This window comes from Ochotona curzoniae, unplaced genomic scaffold, assembly GCF_017591425.1.
Source record: "Ochotona curzoniae isolate NIBS_2020 unplaced genomic scaffold, NIBS_Ocur_1.0 scaffold_1852, whole genome shotgun sequence".
Classification (NCBI taxonomy): Eukaryota; Metazoa; Chordata; class Mammalia; order Lagomorpha; family Ochotonidae; genus Ochotona; species Ochotona curzoniae.
In genome coordinates this window covers 34,796,185-34,817,919 of record NW_024467087.1, presented here as the reverse complement: position 1 = coordinate 34,817,919, position 21,735 = coordinate 34,796,185, and the positions used below count along the sequence as shown (strand labels likewise).

Sequence of the window (21,735 nt, the reverse complement as noted above, 5' to 3'; positions counted from 1 at the left end):
GTTCTTTGGAGAACAATGAGCAGCATTTATCTGTTTTTCTAGTACTTGGAAACTGTTTACTTAACAGTGACCAGTAAAAACAAATCCTAAACAGGGTCATTGAGGTAATGGAAGACCAATTCTTTCCCTCTCCTAGTGGTCACATAATCAATCTTACTACCTTAGATTTCATTGAAGTCACTATTGGACAAGTTTACCCAAGTGCCACCAAAGCCAAGTTTGAAAACTTGGAAAGGTTTGATTATAGACTGGCATGAGTCTTCTAAATCCAGATGCACTGTCTTTGTAGTACTAATTGTAGGTTAACCTACAAAGTTGTTTTTAGAGGAGATTAAAAATATTTCTGTCAGTTAAAAGAAAATAAGGTATAACAGCTTGGACTTATCTATAATCCAAAAACTTTAAATTTTGTTTTACAATCCTGTGGTTTTTTCTCTATCCTCCAAAAAGAAACCAGCACAAAAAAAGACACAAACAAAAAGCGCTTTGGTCTTTGACACTGTGCGCTAATTTTTTTTTTCTGTTTTAAGGCCTCATATACTTAATTCAAATCTCTTTGAAATAAGTTATAACTCAATTTGACATATTTCTGAGTTCAGTTTTTAAAATCAAACTGAGTATGTTTTAAAATATAAACCTTAGCTAACCATTTGTTGCAAGGTGGAACGCTCATGTTCCAGTGTCACTGCTCACTTACAGAAAATTGACATTGGAGAAACAAGTATCTCCCTTTAAAACTTATTCTTGTTAACTTAAGGAAATGAAAAAATCCCCGGTATATTCAGTAGTATTTTATTAGAGATTGGTAGTAGTCTAAACTTAGTACAGCTTTTTAAAGTATAAAACCCTGAATTGGACAAAAAGGCATGTATTTTTCTACAGTTTTGCAACAGACTGAAGGGAGCTATGTAGTTTCATGTGAATAGGGTATTAAGAGCTAGTTCATTCTGTCCCAACAAAAACTTAAGAGTATAATAGCATTTTTATGAGAATTCTTTCATTTCTGTTTGCTCTGGCAGTTTTGTCCAATTTCTCTTTCCAGTAGGTAAATTAGATAAGGTTAAATTAAACCCAGAACGTTACTGCTAAAATAAAATGCTGACTCTGCATAGGTTGGGTAGACATCTCAAGCTAGCTTTTTCAAGCATCAAATACCCTCATGAAGGAAAAATTACAGGAAGTTATAGATATTCAGATTCTGATAAGCTTTAAAAATTGTAAAATTACTCAGTGTCTTTGTATTTAAGCCAAAAATGTTCATGTACAGCCAATGTAGAAGTCTTATTTGTTTCATGTTCTGTAGTAAAGACTTTTTCTTTTGTGGCTTACTCTGTATAGCCTCATGTGCCTTAAAAGTGGTAAACTCTGTACTTTTTGTCAATATCAGGCTTTCCAAACTCAAAAGCTATCTGAATGTTGTAATTCAATTTACATAATGTCCATGATATTAGAGACGAGTAAATTGTATCATTAAAATGAACCAATCTATAATAATAGAGTGAAACAAAACAAAAATATTCAGATCTTAAATTTTATTTGCATGGATTTTTTTTTTTTTGGCCCAGCTAGATCATTGAAGAACCATTAAGATTACCTTAAATGTTGCTTCATGACTTTTTTTCATTTTGACTTTTCCTGAAAAAGATCATAGCTGCCAGGGTGATTTTTTTTTTAACTGAGATAGTGTTTAATGACCTGGAAAGATCATTTTCAAGGTATAGGCAAAAGTACTTTGAGGACAGAGATTATATAGTAAAATGATTATCTGGTTAACTTTAGGGATTCTTTGAATTCACTTATGTAATAGCGGGAGCACCCCTTACCCCTTTCCTTTATTGACTTACCTTTTAGCACTTTTATCTTGAAGAATGCTGATTTGGAATTGGTGAGGAGTACTTAAAGAAAGTTATAGTTTGGAATAGTTGGTAGGAAAATTCACAGTGGCAGTCAAATGGTAGTTTTGATGTTGAGTGCCGTGACATTCAACATATCTAACTAATCAGTTTAATCCTGAAAAGGAATGTTAGTTAGGAATTGAGCATTTGTATACACACGTATGAGGAAACTTCAAAAAAGTTTGTGGAACATGGAATTGAAAGTGGAAATTTATTTTAACAAAAAGGAATTTTGAAATCCTGGCATACTTTTTCATGGTCTGCATTATTTGTACCAAATTAACATATTCTTTTAATTCTGTTTTTTTCCATGAACTTTCTGAAGTGATTTCATAACTGTGGAAACTTGGATTGGTTTTTAAGTCTGATAAAGTAAGATAAATTTTATCTAAAATTTGAAATTTGACGTCCACCAGATATTTTAAACTGGACTCTATCAGCATAGTTTCTGGGACATAGCTCCTCAGAATGCTTCTGTATTATTTCTTTGGAAAGGAACTAGCTTATTCCAAAGGGCTTAGAAGGAATTCTGAACATTCCCCCAACTGGCTGTTAAGAGTAAGGAGACTGCATGGTAGAGCCGAAGCTCTTAAGTTGATGTGCTAACATTTACTTTCCCTAATTCTTTCCCAATAAGTTATTTTCAGCTTCCCTTCTAATCATTTTTTTAGTTAAGAAGATCCATCTTTTAGCCTAGATCCTATAGTGGTAAATTAGATTTTAATTTGACATACATACTGAGCCGAGAAAACCTGATTTAGTCTTTTCTGAATTCAGTATCTAGTGCTTTTTCTGTATTGTCAAATTTTTGTTGCATCTTCATGGTCTGTGGAACCTGTGGAAATCTATGTTGTTGCTGTTGTTGTTGTTGTTGTTTGTGGGGGTGAAAAAAGGGAGAATTGCTCTAATTATGCATATACATTTGGATTATGTAAAGATAGTTGTAGAATTAATATGTACAAATGACAAGTTAACACTTACTGTTCTGAAGAACAGTGGCCTGAATCCATGGCTTGTTTTGCAGCACCTGCCCTAAAACAGTAGCTGACCTATTGGATTTCCATTTAGATTGAGGATTAGGTTATCTAGCTGAGGCTTTTAGGAATAGAGAGGATAACGTCTGTTCCTGTGTAGTGGATTGATTTAATTTTGTATCGGAGCACCCTAATTTAAATATTATCCATTCTAAATCTGTTTTATTACAGATTGAATAAGACTGTTGACAAAAGCTATTAATAACACAAGTGTGTGTAAATCATTTCACAGATGGTTAAAATCTTCAAATTGCTGATGGGAATTTTTTTTTGTTTGCCTTTTTAGGTTTCAGCGATTAGTTATGTAGCATCAATATCATAACCAAAGCAAGTAGGAAGTTGGCTAGTTTGGAGAATCTTCAAGTAGTCTTAAATACTGTAATGTATCAGATTGTTAACCAGGATTTTTTTCCTGCATTCCTGCTAAATATATGACTATATTAATGCACTTTTGTACATACAGCTTTTTTCTGTACATTCTGTACTTAACTACAGTGTATATAAAGCCTGATTTTTTCCTGAAGCCATGAGGGAATACCAGTGGCTGTAACACAAGTCATTTCTATTTTGAGTTTCTCCTTGTACTTGAAAGTAATTCAGTAGTTAACGCTAAATGAATGTGTATGACTGTAGTTGTCAGTGTGGGAGAACTGTCCTTTGCAACTGAATTTCAGAGTGGAAAGTGTCATTTTGGTTATTACTGGTTCTTTCGATAGATCTTCAGTTTTTACAAACTCTGCTGCTTGTATACTATTTTGTATTCTGCATCCATATTTCACATCAGCTGCTTTTCATGCTTCATCACAGAACATTTCCCAACAGAGAGAAGTTGCTGTCTTTTTGCTTATGATGTGAGATCCAAGACTCTAAACTTGGTTGGTGAAAGTCCCAGTTACCCTAAGTGTCATTGCCAAAACTTTTTTTTTTTTTCTTGAAGAGTTCAGGTTTCTAGACAGGTTAGCTTGCACAGTAAAATGAAAATTAGGTCTTATTTTTTGCTGGCAAAATATAAGATCGATTTTTTTGTGTGTCTATATAATCTTTTTTAAGTTACAGTTTTGGGAAGGAAATGTGTGTGGCTCTAGGAGAATTCCACGAGCCATTCAGGTTTTCAGCAGCAGCAACTCTGGCCGCTAGAGGGAGCTATGTGGCTGCTCTCTCGTTTGGGACATGTCTTGGCTGCTTTTCTTTTGGCATACACCTTATCCTGAAACTTTCTTTTGTGGTATTAAACGCTTTCTTTGATTAGTCAGAGGTAAGTTAATTAAGCTATGTTTAATGCAGCCAAATATTATTCATGCTTTTCTGTAATCTTCGATTTTTAATAAACATGAATTAGATATTAAGTGAAACTGTATGTATGTGTGTATGTTTTTTCTTCTCTCACATACTCTGGAGTCACACTAAGCAATTTGATAGGCATCAGCTGCTGGTCGGCATTTGAAAGAATTAAAGATGAATAAAACAGAAAAATTGCATCCTTAGTCCCATGGATAATACTCCATATGTCCCGTAGCCCCATGTAGCGAGAGGCTACTTGGTGTTTTGTGAGACATGAGTGTGTAACAGCTTCATCTTCACGGAGAGTTCTGTTGCACACGGCTGCCCCCGAGCTTTCACGATTTGTACACTGCTCTGGGAGTCTGTGCTTTGATTCAGAAACAGTTGTTGAGCAACAATGCTGGGGCACAGAACTAAAACAGACATTTTTAAAGACTCAGCTTTTTAAAACTATGCTTACCAAAAAGAAGTTTTAACAACACTGAAAATATATAAATCTGGTTATCTCCTGGCTCATAAGCAAGCCTAAGTTGTTTAACTGCTTTTAATTTTTAGAAAGGCAGAGAGACACAGCACCATCCCAAGTATGTGAGCTTTAAGAAAGAGCACCCGTGTATGACTATGATGCCATCATCATAACTCCACAAGTGAAATAGGTTCCCTTTAGCATATTTTCAAAATGCATTTATTCAGTTGAATCACAGAGAAAGCGAGGGTAAGAGAAAGATTTTTCCGTTGGTTGGTTCACTCCCCAGAAGGCTGCAATGACTACGGCCAAAGCCAGGTAGTGGAAGCAGCTCAGTGTCGGATCCACATGTGGGTGACAGGGACGTGAGGACTTGGGCCCTCTGCTGCTTCCCTAGGCACATTGTCTTTGACCTGGATCGAAAACGCGACTGGGACTCCACCACACAGGTGGGATGCTGACAAGGCAGGACATGCCATGTCAAACTCCATTGTACATATTACCTGTCCCTATTTTTAATATTTTTTTAAATTGGTATGCAGGACTGTAGATATTCACTATGTGACATTTAAATGCTTGTATACAGTGTATAGTGATCAGAATAGGGTAATTGATAGATCTGATATGATTTTCTTATATTTGACCTCAAAGTCCTATACGAGTTATATTGAAATACTCAATTATTGTCAACCATAATTATCATGTTATGATATAACATATCAAAATTATTTCTCCTGTCAAACTATACTTAGCCTAAAATCACTTAGCCGCCCTCTTTCTATCCCTGTCTTCCCAGAGCTGGCACACACCATTCTCTTCTCTTCTTTATGATAAACTTTAGTTTCTACAATAAAATGAGAACATGTGAAATTTGGCTTTTTGTACCTGACACATTTTCTTTTTCCACACATCCACTGATGAGCAACATATGTGATTCCAAATGGTGACTATTGTGAGTAATGCTGTGACAAAAATAGGGTTATAGTTATCACTTCAACATACTGATTTTATTTTGCAAAGATTATTTTATTGGAAAGGCAGATTTAGAGAGAAGGAGGGACAAAAAAACCCTTAAATCCATTGGTTTACTCTCCCAAGTGCCCACAGTGGTCAGAGCTGAACCTATGCAAAGCTAGGAGCCAGGAGCTTCTTCCGGGTGTCCCACACAGGTGCAGGGTGCCTAGGAATTGGGCCATCTTTTAACTGCTTTCTTAGGCCATAAACAGGGAACTGCATAGGAAGTGAAGCAGCTAAAACATGAATCGGCACCCATATGGGGTGCCAGCTCTTGGAGGTGGATGATTAGCCATTAGAGCCAGACAAAATTGAAAGCTTGGGATAAACCCTTTGGCTGTATATTTAGTAATGGGATTGCTGTGTTATTTGGTAGTCCTGTTTGTATTGAGAGGAGTGTTTTCCATAATGGCTGTGGTAATTTACTTTCCTACCAAAAGTGTATGTTTCTCTACATCCTTAGCAATATTTGTTAAATTTCTTAAATTCCTTATCGCCCAATATCTGGCATACTTATTTAAGATCTAAATCATAATTTTAAAGTCATTTGCATTTTTAAAGATTTATTTTATTTGGAAGTCCAAGTTAGGAGACAGATGATATTGGCATCCCAAGCTCTCTTTTATGAATAGTTCAATGACAGGATATTCAGTGCAAAGTCATCATAAATTATATATTTGTAGCTCAGTTTAAGACTTTACTCCATAGGCCACTACATAGTCATTTGTGTTAGTACCAGGATAAGGTGTTTTACTGTTTGCTAGTAATTGAGTCTTAAGCACTGGTAATTGTGTCTTAAGCACAATTACAAAGAAAGTGAGCTCTATTGTTTTCAAATAAAATCAAACTCCAGTTGTTTTCTTCACTATTTTGTGACTTAACCCACAGAATAGTTTGGGTGACAGGCAGGAGAGTTGGTAGCTCCTCATGATCAAGTTCAACTAAGTTTTCTCCATTCCATCCACTTATGGACCCAAGAATTTGCTGTTTCAGCCCAAGGTAGATGCTCCAGAGATTTGAATGTAAGAGTTCTGTGAAGGTACTAGGGGGAAGGGGAGAGAAATATTCGGAAAAATAAGAGATTCTCATCCTGTTATCCCTTAAAAATTAATACATTTTGGGACTGGCACAGGAGTATAACTGGTTAATCCTCCAAATGCTGACATTGGCATCTTAGATGGATGCCAGTTCATGTCCTGGCTGCTCCACATCCCAATCCAGCTCCCTGCTATGGCTTGGGAAAGCAGCAGAGTGGCCCAAGTCCTTCGGCCCCTGCACTGACACAGGAGATCTGAAACTCCTGGCTCCTGGCTTTGGATTTGTCCATCTCTGGTTGTTGTAGCCATTTGGAGAGTGAACCAGTGGATGGAGGATATCTGTGACTCTGTAACTCTGAATTTCCAAGTAAAATAAATTCATCTTAAAAAATACATCTTTTTAAACAGATGTAGCTGATATTATTGATTTTTGTTTAGTATTTTAACTTAGCCATGTTCAAACATTGCAACTGAACTATACAGTTTGATATCTTGATGACACTTTGGAGATCATCTAGCGTAATGGTTTTCAAACTTGAGCAGTGCATCAGAATCCCCAGGAGCACTTGCTAAAAGGCTGATGCCCAGCCTTCGCCCCCTACCCCTCAGAATTTTTGATTCAGTAGATCTTGGGGTGGGGCCTGGTAATTTTCACTTTAAGGAGTTAATATGTGATGTTGATGTCTCTCAGCCAATGAACTCCTTGAGGTCTGTTGCTGTAACGTTATGCCTTCATCTTCTGCCCTCCCTCCATTTTAATAGGAACTTTATGCTAAGAAGAAAGTGACCTCCATGCTGGGGACCCAAGGAATTGGGCATCTTCCACTGCTTTCCCATGCTGTAAGCAGAAAGCTGAATCAGAAGTGAAGCAGCTGGGACATGAACTAGGGTCTATATGGAATGCTGGCATCACAGGATGTTGGATTATCCTGCTGTACTTCCACACCTGCCGCCCCCCAAATCCACTGGAGCTTGTGTTTCCCAGGGGCTACTGTGGCCCAGCCTGACATGATTCTTACCCAGTTCCAGCAATTGCAAACAGGTACTGCAGCCCTGCCTGACCTGGCCCACCTCCAGCCCCAGCTCTTGTGGTCCCCAGAGGGAGCTGTGGCCTAGCAGGTAAGTTCCCCAAGTTATCCTACCAGCTCTGTAGTTCACTTGTACTGGAAGGTGGCAAGGCCCCCCTTGTCATGGTCTGCCTTCATACCTGCCCTTTGTATGTGCTGCTAAGTGCTGCAGCCTGGCCCAGCCTGGTTTCCTCCCAGCCCCGGATCCCAAGAGTGTGTTACATGGTCAAGTCTGGTTGGGCCTATCACCGTCCCCAGCTCTCACACAAACCAGTGCTACAGTCCCACAGGCATAAGTCCACAAGTGCCCTACAGACTCTTTCCCCAGATTTGGTTCTTTCACATTACAGGTGGGTGTTAGGGCCCAGCCTAGTGTAGCCTAGCACCTGCCCTCACACTGGTGGGTACTGTGGCCTAGCCCAGCCAGGCATGCCCCCAGCCCCAGCTTTCATGAGTAGGTAATGGGCTTAGTTCAGCCCAGGTGTTCCATGTGGGCAGGTGTTTTGGCCTGACCCAGGCATGACCTCCAGATCCCCTACCCCAAAGCCTCCGTTTCAACTCCCTTGTCCACCTACAAGTCCAGTGGCCCAATCTGAGGAACCCCCAGAAGTCACTTCTCTCCTGTCAAACATGTACTAGACAACCCCTACTCCAGCATGTCCCCAGACCCTGTTCCCTGGGTAATCTGCAGTCCCCTGCCTCCCAACTGTACAGCAGTCTGCCTGAGGACTGGGGTGATAAGCAACTATGCTGGCACATTGGTATAATTAACACAGATTTGGCATCAACCAGGCCCAGAATGTCCGCCAGCTATAGGCTGCTTTTCTCCTAGCACTGTACCTCTTGCCTAGGTCCAAGGCAACCTAGGCCATTGCTGACAGCTGGGGATCCAGAAGCTTTCTTTTGTGTCTTCTCTGTGTATTTGGATTTTCTTTGTATCCCCAAATCAGAAGTTTCTAACTTGTTGTCTAGGGCTCAAAACTGCTAACAAATCTTTTTGTTTGCTGATATATTTTTCTGGACAATATTTCATACCTTTTATGATGTTCTCGAATGGGAGATCTTCCACCTGATGACAGAAACTGTCTTTTTAGAGACATTTTGGGTTTTGAAACTAGCCAAGGGTCATTTGCAGAATGTCTGGTGGTTAATGCGGGTGAGAAAGCTGGAGATTGTTGGATTTTGTCAATCAGGAGTGATTTATAAAGTTGTGAGACTGGGTTTTTGTGTGATCTAAAAACCGACTTTGATGTTCCTAGAATGTATACCTTCCAAACTTTTTTTTGCCCCAAAAGAAACTTGCTTTTTTTTCCCCACAAACTTTAAAAATACCCTCATATGTCAATTATGTCCAGTCAACCTAGACATAGAACATCTGTAAAATCAAATTGAGCTATAAGTGTATCATTTATAGTAACTTTGAAATAATTACTCTGTCATTGAAACATTTCACAGAATTGAAAGGTTGGGATTTCATGGGTTAAAGAAACAAGTTTCAGAAATTTGGGGTGGGGTGGGTACAGTGGCACAGCATGTTAATCCTCTGCCTCGTGGTGCCAGCATCCCATACAAACCCAGTTTTGTGTCTTGAGGTACTCCACTTCTAATCAGCTCTCTGCTTATGGCTTGGAAAAGCAGTGGAGTATGACACGAATCCTTGGTTCCCTATACCCACAAGGGAGATTTAGAAGAGGGTTTTGGTTCATGGCTCCAGATTGGTTCAGCTCTGGCCATTTTGTTCACTAGGGGAGTGAAGCAGTAGTTGGAAGAGCTTTCCCTCTCTGTCTCCCTTTCGACTTTCCAATAAAAATAAATCTTAAAATTTTTTTCTCTTCTCCCAGGAACAAGAAGTGGCAAATTTGGAAGTAATGAATTCACCCAATTTTCCCTAAACCTTGATCATTCCCACCCTGATTAACCATGTAATAATTATTTTTAAAAATAAAATATTTTAGGGCCCAGTGCAGTAGCCTAGCGGCTAAATTCCTCACCTTGCATGCGCTGGGATCCCATATGGGCACCGATTCTGGTCCTGGCGGCTCCTCTTCCCACCCAACTCCCTGCTTGTGGCCATAAAAAGCAGTAGAGGATTGCCCAAAGCCTTGGGACCCTGGGCTTCAGATTGGCTCAGTTCCAGCCATTGTGGCTGCTTGAGGAATGAACCATCAGACAGAGGATCTTCCTCTCTGTCTCTCCTCCTCTCTGTATATCTGACTTTCCAATAAACAAATAAATCTTTAAAAAAAATAATTTTAAAAACGGGGAAAATGACAGTACCATGAGGCTGTACATGTATATCATAATGACATTGAATGAAAGTGATATTAATTTAGCTGTCTTAACTATAACTTACTGATAGTCTATTACTTCGTAATTGTATAACACATATGCTGGGGAAAAATCTTCCACCTGAGTTTTGGAAATACTGAATTAAATTTTACAGAATTGTTCATCACATTGGAGGTAACAGAATCAGTTTGTACTTTAAAATTTTGAAAGGTATAAGCCTTCTTTTAAAAAAGAAGATTTCTTTTATTTTTATTGGAAAGGCAGACATACAGAGAGGAGGAGAGACAGAGAGGAAGATCTTCCGTCCGATGATTCACTCCTCAAGTGAGCACAGCGGCCGATGCTATGCCGATCCGAAGCCCACGTCCCTTATTTGCCTCATGCCCCAGCTTCTCCTCTGCTAATATGTCTGGGAGGACTGCAACTGAAGGATCAAATTTTTGAGCCACTGCCAGCCATGTGGGAAACTCATTTTACTGGCAACAAAGTAGGAGGGTACAGATGGTTTAGAAGTGGCTTTTCACCCCCAGGGTTCCTGTATGAGGGGTAGTCCACAGGGGGACAGTGTTTAGGTGACAGGTCTTAAAAAAAAAAATGTTTGAGCTGGGCCCGGCACAGTAGCCTAGCGGCTAAAATCTTCACCATGCACACCAGGATCCCATATGTGTGCTGATTCTAATCCCGCCGGCCCTACTTCCCATCCAGCTCCCTGCTTGCAGCCTGGGAAAGCATTCAAGTACGACCCAGAGTCCTGGGACCCTGCACCCATGTGGGAGACCCAGAAGTGCTCCTGGATCCTGGCTTCGGATTGGCTCAGCTCTGGCCATTGCGCTCACTTGGGGAGTGAATCATGGGACAGAAGATTTTACTCTCTGTCTCTCCTCCTCTCTATATATATCTCACTTTCCAATAAAAATAAATAAATAAATCTTAAAAACCACAACAAATATATTTTTGGTATGCTTTTTGTACCTTTATACTATTTTGCCTTACAATTATTGAAGCTGATGTTTGTTCCCCATTAGTTCTCATTTTTCATGTTCTTTTTCCATGGTTTCTTGCATGTGTGCAAAGATTGTTGCTAATTTGATATTAATAATAGTTTTTGAGCTCAGAGGAGATTTAAATTCCAAACAAAGTCATAAGAAAACAAAAACAACAAACACAACTTAGCACTGGGGCTGGCATTGTCGCGTAGTAGGCTAAGCCTCTGCCTACCACACCAGCACCTGATATTAGTGCTGTTTCTAGTTCCAGTGTTCCATCCCTGCACTTGAAAAAGCAGCAGAAGTTGGCCCAAGGGCGTGGACTTCTGTACCTGTGTGGGAGACCCTGAAAAAGTTCCTGGCTCCTGGCTTCAGCCTTGCCCAGCCCTGGCTATTGTGGCCATTTGGGGAGTGAACCAGATGGAAGATTCTCTCTGCCTCTTCTCTCTCTTTAACTCTGCCTTTGAAATATATATTTTTTAAAAAATGAATCTCTAAAATTAAAATTCTAGTGCCATCTCATTTTCCCCCAGTGTTAACAGTCTTTATTGAAAACATGACACTGTTTACTTTGCAAATTGCTACTTCTTTTAAAACAATTTAGATCATAATGGTACTATTACAATTGCAAGTCCTAGTCATTGCAAAGCAAAGTAAAGCAAAGCAAAGCTATTTGAAGGCTGATGAAACAAAAGCAATTTATGATGCTTATGTATTTCGTTGACATGTATTAAAATTCTAGCTGAGTTTTCTTGGTGTTAGATTATGCAAAACTAGATTAGTAATGTGCGAAATTTATTTTATATATTTGCCTAATTTTCTATATGCTAAAAATGTGCCAACAGCATATAAGGAAACTGAAGCAAAAGCATTACTCGCATTGGTCAGCTTTTGGCTATGTTTTAAATACTAAATAGAAGCTTCTTGAGAAAGATAACATTTATTTGTTGCTAACAGTTTGAAGATTCACAGTCCAAGGTGGTGTCTCACTGTACTAAGCACCTTGTGGGGCTGACAGATGGCAGAGAAACAATCTCACGGTGAGCGGGTAAGGCAAGCGGCAGGGGTGCTGGGGCACACTTTTACTCTCTTCATCATCTCCCTTTGTTATGCCATCATGATACATCACCCTAGGATCTTTTCCTTATGTTCGATTGAGGAGAGCTTGATGATCATGTGTCTTGGTGAAGATCGCATTTGATCAATCCTGTTGGGAGTTCTGTGCCCCTCCTGGATGTTGTTTCCCAATTGTTTCTCCAGATTAGGGAATTTTTCCTTTATTATTTCATTAAATACATTTGCAAACTCAGCTTCTCTTTCTGTACCTTCTGGGACTCCCATAGGTCTTATACTTGGCCTCTTAATAGTGTCTTTCAATTCTTGAATACTTTTTTGGCCTGATCCAGCTCTGCTTCCAGCTTTTTGTTTGCTTCCCCCGATGACAGGAAATATCTTCCAATTCTGAGATTCTTTTTTCTGCTTGCTTCATTCTATTTTGGAGACTCTCCACTGTACTTTTAATTTGCTCTACTGTGTTCTTCATTTCTGATATATCAGCCTTGATTTGCTTTATTGCTGCTATTTCTTGTGTAACATATTCCTTAAATTCTTTGAACGCTTGTATGATCAGAAGCTTCTCATTGTTGATCAGAAGCTTTATAATGAGTTTTCTGAATTCTGTATCCCCCATTTTCTTGATGTCTTCCTCAGTTAACTCTGAGTTTGGCAAAGGGTTTTGCTCCTTTGAAGGGGAGTTTTCAGTAATGTTCATTGTGCTTTTGTCTCTTCTTTTGCTCTTGATCATTGTACTTCTGGTTAGCAGAGTCTTCTCCTTGGGGCAGGTTTCTAAGCTGTGTCACCCACAGGTCTACAATGTAATTTTAGTTATTGCAGATGGTACACAATTCTTTGCTTGCAGCCAATTGTGCCACCCCCTCCAGCGAGTTCCAGGTCTGGGTTCTTATGTCAGATTTCCACCATGGTCTCTGTAGCCCCAGCTCCTGGCTCACCAGTCTCCACCTCCTGTGGTATCATGCTGATGTTGCACTGTTGTTTCTGCAACCTTTCTCCTTATTCCGGTTGGAGCAGGTCCTAGGATTAGCGCGACACCAGGTGTCCTATATAGTTAGGTTGTTGGTGGTGCTGATCTTGCCAGAACCTGTTGGCCATTAGGTCTGGGTGCCACACGGACCCATTTTGACCAGTACAATGCCACAGTCGGTATTATTTTCCTGTGGGACCAGTGCAATCCACTGAACTCAGTGAGTTCTCCCAAGCTCAGTACATGCACAGTTCACTGTTGTCCCCTGAAGTCCTAAAACTTTTGCCACACTGTACAAAATGGCACCTGACGTGCCACTACTAGAGTTATTGATCTGCTGGCCATCAGGTCTGAGGGCTACCCAGGCCTATGTTGGGTGGGACCTGTAGAATACCATGTTGATGCAGTTCACTGAGTCAATTTATGCTCAGTTTATGCTTAGGCCTTTCCCTTGCCTTTGCCTCCTTACGGCAAGTGTTGCCCAATTCGGCCTTAGGGGGCTGACTGGGCTGTGAAATCCACTCTGTTCTCTCACTGCCCATGTGAGATCCTCTGCTCTGTCTCTGCTCCTGGTCAAATCAAACAGACCAGCAGGACGAACGGTTCTTTGTCTGGGTTCACCTCCCAAGCTCCCAGTGAAAGTCCCTTCCCCACCTGGTTGCTGGAGGAGTTCCGGCTGCTGGTGGAGTTCAGATTGCCATTAGCTGGATGCTGCTGGAGTATTAGTCACTGCAACACCACACCGTTGTGTCCGCTGCTTTCCTGTGTCTGTCAGTCTCCAGGTGCCCCTCTGCTGTTGTTCTGTCCTCTCCTATTTCCTGGAATGTGTCCTCTCTGTTTCATCCTGATGAAATGTTTCTCTGTCCATTTAAATGTGTCCTTACCCTATTCTGCCATCTTGATTCTCAACTGCTCCACTTTCAGTACCAGCTCCCTGCTTATGGCCTGGGAATGCAGCAAAAGATGACTCAAGTTCTTGGACCCCGCTCCCACATGAAAGACCTAGAAGAAGCTCGTGGCTTCCAGTTTTAGAGCGACCCAACTGTGGTTGTTCTCTCTGTAAAATCTGCCTTTTAAATGAAATAAATAAACCTTTAAAAGAAAAGAAACTAATTCAGCAACCAGCATGGTGGCCTAGTCCCTGAATTCTGACTTTGCATATGCCGGGATCCCGTATGTTGCCAATTCGTGTCCCAGCTACTTCACTTCCCATGCAGTTCTCTGTTTGTGCCCTGGGAAAGCAATAGAGGTTGAACTAAAGCCTTAGGACCCTGCAACCACATGTAGACTCAGGAAAAACCCTGGCTTCTGGTTTCAGATTGGCTCCACTCCAGCTATTGTGGCCACTTGGGGAGTGAATCAGCAGATGAAAGATCTTTCTCTTTGTCTCTCCTTCTCTCTGTAAATCTGCCTTTCCAATAAAAATAAATAATTTTTTAAAAAACCAGAAATTCAGATTGAATAAATATTTTATTATTTAAATCATCACCATTTGCAACAGAGCGTTGCAACACTCTTCTGTATCTCCAAAAGATATGTTTTTCAAGCCTCAGCTATAGGCATTTCCTAGGGTAACTTGTACTTAGTTAAGCGTTACATAGTTGAGAGAAAAGCTGGCCAAAGCTGGTGGGCGTATGTGCCTGGTTAGTGCCAAATTTGTGTTAACTATACCAGTGTGTCAACATAGTCGCTTATTCTTTAGTTTTCTTTCTTTCTAAAGATAAGTGGGGAAGGTGGGGAACTCTGGGCTGGAATGCACTACTCCACCCAAAGGTCATACTGTAGATTGCCCGGGGAAAGGGTCTGAGGGTGTACTGGGGTGGGACAACTGAGGGCTTGCTCATGAGAGAAGGAATGATTTCTGGTGCTTCTACAGAAAGTGTAACTGTCCTAGCCAATAGGCAAGGAAACTCAGGTGAGGTGGTCTACAGTAGGGATTCCAGAGGCATGACTCAGTCAGAACAAGGCACCTGTCTAAATTGCATCACCCACTGCCTGCTGGTACTCAGACGTTTGAGCAAGGGCACATGCCTGGCTGGGTAAGGCCTCAGTACTCACCAGCGAGTGTCAGAGCAGTGGGTGGGCCACATCAGGATAGGCCACGCACCCAATAGGACACAAGAGAAGCTGATCTTGGGAGCAGATTCTGTAGCAGAATTGTGGGTTCGCCTCTGTAGGACTGTAATACCTGATAGATTACATGGGGAGCTGGGATGGTGATGGGCAGAGCCAGGCTGGACCACAGAGCTCACCTGACAAGAACACACTTGACACTGATGGGGACTGGGGCTGGAAGAAGTTCAGCTCCCTCTACAGAGCCTTAGAGTCAGAATGGGTGTGTGACAGGCCAGGCTAGGAAGTGACACCAGCATGGTAATGAGAGAGTCAGGTCTGGGGTGCTTCAGGCTGTAACACCCACGGTGAGAGCCAAATGGGTATGGGGCAGTCAAGCTAGGCTGCACTACAGCATATCTACAACATATCGTGGCACGAGTGGGAGCCAGTACATGATGCAAGTCAGGCCAGATTGGACTGCAACACCCATCAGTTCACATGAGGGCTGGGTGTGGGCCAGGCTGGGTTAGGTTGCCACACCTACTGGCATGCACAAGAGCCAAACTGAATGTGATCAACTGAGTTAGGCCACAGTACCAGCAAGAAAGTGTCAGGGCTGGGTGCAAATCATGTTGGATGCACCACAGTGTCTCCTGGCAGGCACAAGTTCTTAGACTGGGAACTTGCCTGGCAGGAGAATGGTGGGCACTCAACTGCTAAGCTACTCCTGTTCCTGGTAAGCACCAGAACCAGGGCTTGCAGGGGTTGGGCAGGTAATAAGTGACAAGGCTGTGTCACTTATTAGCATAAGTGAGCACTGGGTTTGGAGGCCAGTTGGCCCAGCTCAGCACAAGAGTTGGATGACATTTGGCTGTGCTGAGCTGGGCTGCGGTGCAGCAGAGGCTGGCACATGCAGACAGACACAAGCACAAAAACAATAGGGGGGCCAAATGTAAGTTCTTTGGGGTCACCCTGACTACGCCTGCACTCACTGGTGCAAATAAGAGTCAAGTCTGAGGTCACTCCAGGTGATGTTTCTTACGGGGACCCCCCAACTGGACTACTGGACTCAAACTCTGGCCAAGAGAAAATCACAGGATGTGTGGTCTGGCTTTGGAGTGCGTATATCAGTACTGGGCTTCCTTAGCTGCTGATGCCTGTACCATAGACAGCTGTCTCACCAGAGGATGGAAAGGCAAACAGGTTGAACAATTCTGGCCAAGACTGCAGAAATTGTATGGGTCTGTGGATGTACTAAGTTTGACTTGGTCATCCAATACACCTTGGAAAGATTTGTTCAATTTTTATGGAATGAAGCCCACATCTCAGAACCATCAAAAGCACTCAGGTAATACACATTGAACACAAGTCCCCACATCCAGGCTCTCCAAGGTATGATAAAATGACTGTCCCACAACCCCAAGAGCTGATGTAGGTGACAGTAAAGACTAGACCCGGCACTGTTGCCAAACTCAGTGCTCACAGAACATAAAATTAAAACATGTGTCCCACACACCTTCCTCCCAACCTTGCCACTACCCATATGACAGGAGGTAAATACAGACCAGCATTTCTATAAACCATACAAATGAAATGAAAAATAAAATAAGAAAGTTTTTTTTAAACAAGAAAGTACAACTTCTGTTTGCATGTCTCTCCTGTCATGCACCACAAATCTTGAAGCCTCAGAGATCAGAATGGACACATTGAGTGCTTTGTCTGCCAGTGCACAGGAGGAGCCAGGATGGCAGAAGCAATAACTGCTCTCCATAGCTTGCAGGGTGTCTGTGGGAGACCAGGGACCTGGGTGTCCAGCTGCGGTCACCTGTTCTGATGAAAATTCCCAATGAATGCAGGAGAAGGGAAAACCCCAAACCACAGTCTCCCAGCAGTGCTGATTCCCCAAGTCCTGTTCCCATTCACCAGCACCGGGCTCCATGGTGCCATGGTCCACCTCTGCCTCCCCTGGTGAGCAGACTGGTCAGCACGGGGCCCAGAAGTCACCTCAGCCACCTGTGACAGGAGAAGTCCAGGCTGCAAGCACAGCATGGGCACCTGCTTCCCCAGGACTCAGCAGCAGGACAGCCTGAGCCTCAGCCTGTCCCAGGTACCCAGCAGCCTCCCAGACTCCTTGGCAATGACTGTCTTCGAGCATGCCCTGGATCCTGCCCACCAGCTCTGCAACATCAACAGCTCCACTGACTAGGGTCACCAGAGAGATGCCCAACATGGCTCCCTCTTGTTCCCCATGAACTGCACAGCCTGTGGACATGGAGGGCACCAAGGCCTCCTGAAGTTCATCACCCGCCACTAGCAGCTAAGGGGCCCCTGTCCCTCCCTGACAGGGGCTTTGCCGAGACACCTTCTCAGGGGAAATGTCCTGAACACTGACTACACTGGGGATGCACCTAGGGGTGGGACAGGGGTCGTTCTGGCATGATCAACACAGACTTTCCGGACTTGTACACCTTCTGAATTCCATAGTATTCTATAGCCTTCGTGACACATCTCTCCAGGAAAATGCACAATTCCTCATCCATCCATAAAATGGTCAGCTCTGCAAAATCTACCCTCTAGAGCCCTTGTGTGTTTCATATCAAGTCAAATTCTTTGGCTGGTAATATCCTATTATTGTGTTTTATTGAATACGACAAAGAGACAGAGAGCGCATGCGCACTAGCCCTGGCCTGAACCCAGCATGAGGAACCTTCGTCCTAAGGCATGCTGGGGTCACGTGCGCTGGTTTAAAGTAGCACGCGAGAGCCAGCCCAATCAGAATCTTTCTCACTTGGATACAAGGTCACGACTTGTAAGCATTCCTCTGAGTGGCTGGTGAGAGTCCACGCGGGAGAGCTGACCAAGCCCACGCAGCTCCACGTCACAGACTTGCAGTTTGTGACGTCAGGCCAAGCTGCCTATATAAAGAGCGCAGGCTTGGGGCCTCTCGGCTTGTCTGTGCTTCCCAGCCACAAGCCACTGCCTCTGCCATGGCTGAGCCGGGCTCTCCCTCGCCTGCTGAGGAACCCCTGGTCTGCCAGGACCCCGAGAAGGCGTCCTCACCCAACGGGAAAGAGGAGAAACCCAGGCCCCGCCACCGCCGCCACCGCCGCCGCCGCCGCAGCCGCCTGGGCACCAGCCAGCAGCCAACCTTCGCCATCTATTTCCCGAAGGTTCTGAAGGAAGTTCACGCAGGCCTCAGCCTGTCCAAGGAGGCCAAGGCCGTCCTGGACTGCTTCGTGAGAGATCTGTTTGAGCGCATCGCTGATGAGGCCGCCAGCCTGGTCCGCAACAAGAAGGGCTCCACCCTGACCTATAGAGACATTCAAAGTGGGATGCGCCTCGTGCTGCCCACTCAGCTCTACACCTACGCAGACAGCCAGGCCAACAAGGCCCTCATTAAGTTCATCTCCAGCAAGTGAGCCGCCTCGGGCCTCCTGTCCCTGCCCACCCGATGGCCACCCTCTCAGCGGGAAAGACCTGCAGCATTGCACACGGGGACTCTACCAGGGCTTGGGACAGACCGTGCCTGGCATATTTCGTGGACACTCTTCATGGACTTACTCACCTCATCGATTCTACTAGATTCTCTATGATGGGTACCATCTCCTCCAAGGAGAATGGGGAGAACTTGTATGCATTGTGCATTTATTAAACGCCTTATTCAATGCTCATTTCTGTCAAGTGTGTTCTTGTAAGATAGCTCCTTGTCCCAAAGCCAGTCATGGTTTCTCATGTTACTGTTTGTTTTTCATACTCTCCTTAGCCACAGGGACATAGGTGAGATGATGGGCAGCTTTAGTGTGTATGAAATGATACATAAAGTTAAGACCTTGGCATAGATCACCCACACACACGTCTAATCCACTTTCCCCAACACATCCTTTCCCTGAATTCACTTAAATATGTGAATATTTAACCTCAATAACAGGTTCAAGGCACCGTTTAGGCCCCAGTACATTGTAGTCTGTAATGACTGCTGCAAGTCCTGCAGATTGAGCAGTCTACTCCAAAAAGACAGCCGTCTTTTGGTTAAAAGAATAACAACAACAAAAACACTTTGTTGCTTGCACTAAGTGTAGGTTCATTTTTAAGATTTCCTGATTTTTAATGGAAATGCAGATCTACAGAGAGGAGAGTCTGAAAATTTTCCATTGACTGGTTCACTCTCCAACTGGCCACAGTGGTCAGAGCTGAGCCAATACAAAACCAGGAGACAGGAATTTCCTTAGGGTGTTGCATATGGGTGCAGGACCCAAGTATTTTGGCTATCCTCTGCAGTTTTCCCTGGCCAAAAGCAGGGGGTCTGAATGGGAAGTGGAGCATGCAGGATACATATCATTACTCATATGATATTCTCGCGGTTGAGGAGGGTGAGTTAGCCAATTGAGCCCTTGCATTGGGCCGCTTATGTGTGTCTGATAGGGGTGGAGGGAGGATGTATTGAGGGTGTTACTTGAGTAGTTTTCCATTGTTCAAATATGATGTTGGCTTCATTCAGCCCTGCCAACGCTCCTCTATACCCAGACACTGCTCATACAAGGCTCAGTAGGGGCAGAGACCTAGCCTAGTCTGTCCCACATCTACCCTGGTCCTCCAGAGAACCAGATGGTACTAGAGTCTAGCCTGGCTCTGTGCATCCAGTCCCAGTACACACTTGTGCCAACGGAGACTGTAGCCATATGCAGACCAGAATGCAGCCCCCACACCAGCCCTCGCACTCCTCAGTGGGAACCCCAACCCAGCCAGGGTGCCCCCTTAGATCCCCAACCAGGCCTCCTCCCAGGCATAGATCATGCACATGCCAGTGGTTGCTCTGACCCAGCTTGGCACAGCCCTCACCTGTCTTGGCCTTTGCCTTAGATGCCTGGCGTCCCTGGCTCATGCAGACCAGTAGGTGTTAGAGCCTAGCTTGGCATGACCTGTGCTCCATCCTGATTTCTGCTTTTGCTTGTGAGCTAAGGTTTGCTTGGCCCTGCGCAATCTGCCATCTTCCATTACCAACCCACACATTAGACAGCCATTGGAGCTACTTTGCTCAGCTTTTCCTATTCCCAGGTCTGGGCCATGTGATCATCAGTGAGAGTTGTGACCCGCCAGGGGAGTTTCCCAAGTTCCTCCACTTGACCTACTCCTAGATCCAGATCTCCTACATGCCAGTAGGTCTCAGGACAGTGTCCTGCATAGTGTGGCCTTCCATTTGGCCTTGTATGAGCTGGTGAACATTGCAGCCCAGCCCAACCCACACTCGATTTAGGAGGCACATTCAGGTGCTGCTACTTTGATCAGCCCAGACTGTTGTCGGTTCCTTTACCCGTGAGTGATGGCAGGCTCCTTGGTCACACCTAGCTCAGCCCATCACCATCCCAACTCTTAAGCTAACCAGTGGGACTAGTATTTGTACAGTGTTTGGGCCACATGTGCCCCACAGAAACTACCCTCGGAAATGCGTCTCTCATGTGCTGCTTAACGTCATGGCCCTGCCTAATGTGATGTGTCTCCTGATCCAACATTCTGTCAGGTACTAGTGACCCTGCTAGACAAGCCCCCAGCCTTAGCTTTTGCATGGACTGGTGTGTGGTGGTCAGCATTGTTTGGTGATAACAAGGTCTACAAAGGACTCAAAGGAGGCTGGTATATCAGTTGGACCCACCAGGTTTCAATACCCTAACTTACCTACAAAGGAAAATTTACTCTGTTGTTGGGAGTTCTTCCAGATTGATTCGTAACCCACAAGCACAATGGGTTCAACATGTAGGTACCTAGGCAGCGATTCATACCCCAAAACCCAGAGCTTGCTGCCAGGGGGCCAGCAGGCAGAGCCTGGTGGCAAATTGCGCAATGGCCACCCCGGGACATCTCATTACATGTTCCCAGTGGCTGGAATCAGGACTCCAAAATGGAGTCAAATTTAGACTGGGAACTGTCAACAGCCAACAGGCTGCAGGAAGTTCTGCCCCGACAGACCCCAATGTTGCCCCCCTCCTAATCCTATCCACCACATGATGTTAGCAGCAGTTGAAACCAGGGCCAGCCCTGTTCTCCAGAAATCTCCTCTAAGTGTACTCACAAGGAAGGGAGTAGCCTCTGGAGCTCGGGCAGGCCTGGGGACATTTCACCGCGTGTTCAGGGTGCCTAGAATCACGGTTCTGAGCATGGAGTCAAACCCGGCCAGGGACCTGCCAAAAGCCAACCTCCATACTAAGTTATTCTATTCCTGATTTTAAAATATAAATCCGGAGGGGCAGTGGGATAGGCTCCTTGCTGGCAGCAACAAAATCAACAAGAAAATATAAAAACCTATACTATAACAGCAGCAAGTAAATTTTGCAGAATGTGGCCTCAAAACCATTGTGTGTATGTGCAATGAATCTCTGAATACCCACGGAGCCTTCTAAGTCATTCATTTGGACAGTGGCATCAGTAACAGCTTGGGATGTTGACAGCTCATGTTGGATTGCTGCTTTCAAGTCTCAGCTACTCTGCTCCTGATCCACACTCCTGCTAATGCTCATTCTATGAAAGCAAACAAGCATGTTAGTAACGACCACTCTAGCAGGAGACCTGGATTTA

At 43.7% G+C, this 21,735-nt stretch overlaps 1 protein-coding gene across 1 annotated transcript; it reads left to right on the top strand.

Moving 5' to 3' along the window:
* Positions 1-18,152: 18,152 nt before the first annotated feature.
* On the top strand, positions 18,153-18,584 carry LOC121169067 (histone H2B-like). Its single transcript, XM_040999535.1, has one exon. It carries the CDS (start codon positions 18,153-18,155, stop codon positions 18,582-18,584), a length of 432 nt encoding a protein of 143 aa, XP_040855469.1.
* Positions 18,585-21,735: the final 3,151 nt, after the last annotated feature.

Coding starts and splice junctions, on each gene's coding strand:
- LOC121169067 (XM_040999535.1), top strand. CDS start 18,153: ATGGCTGAGCCGGGCTCTCCCTCGCCTGCTGAGGAACCCCTGGTCTGC.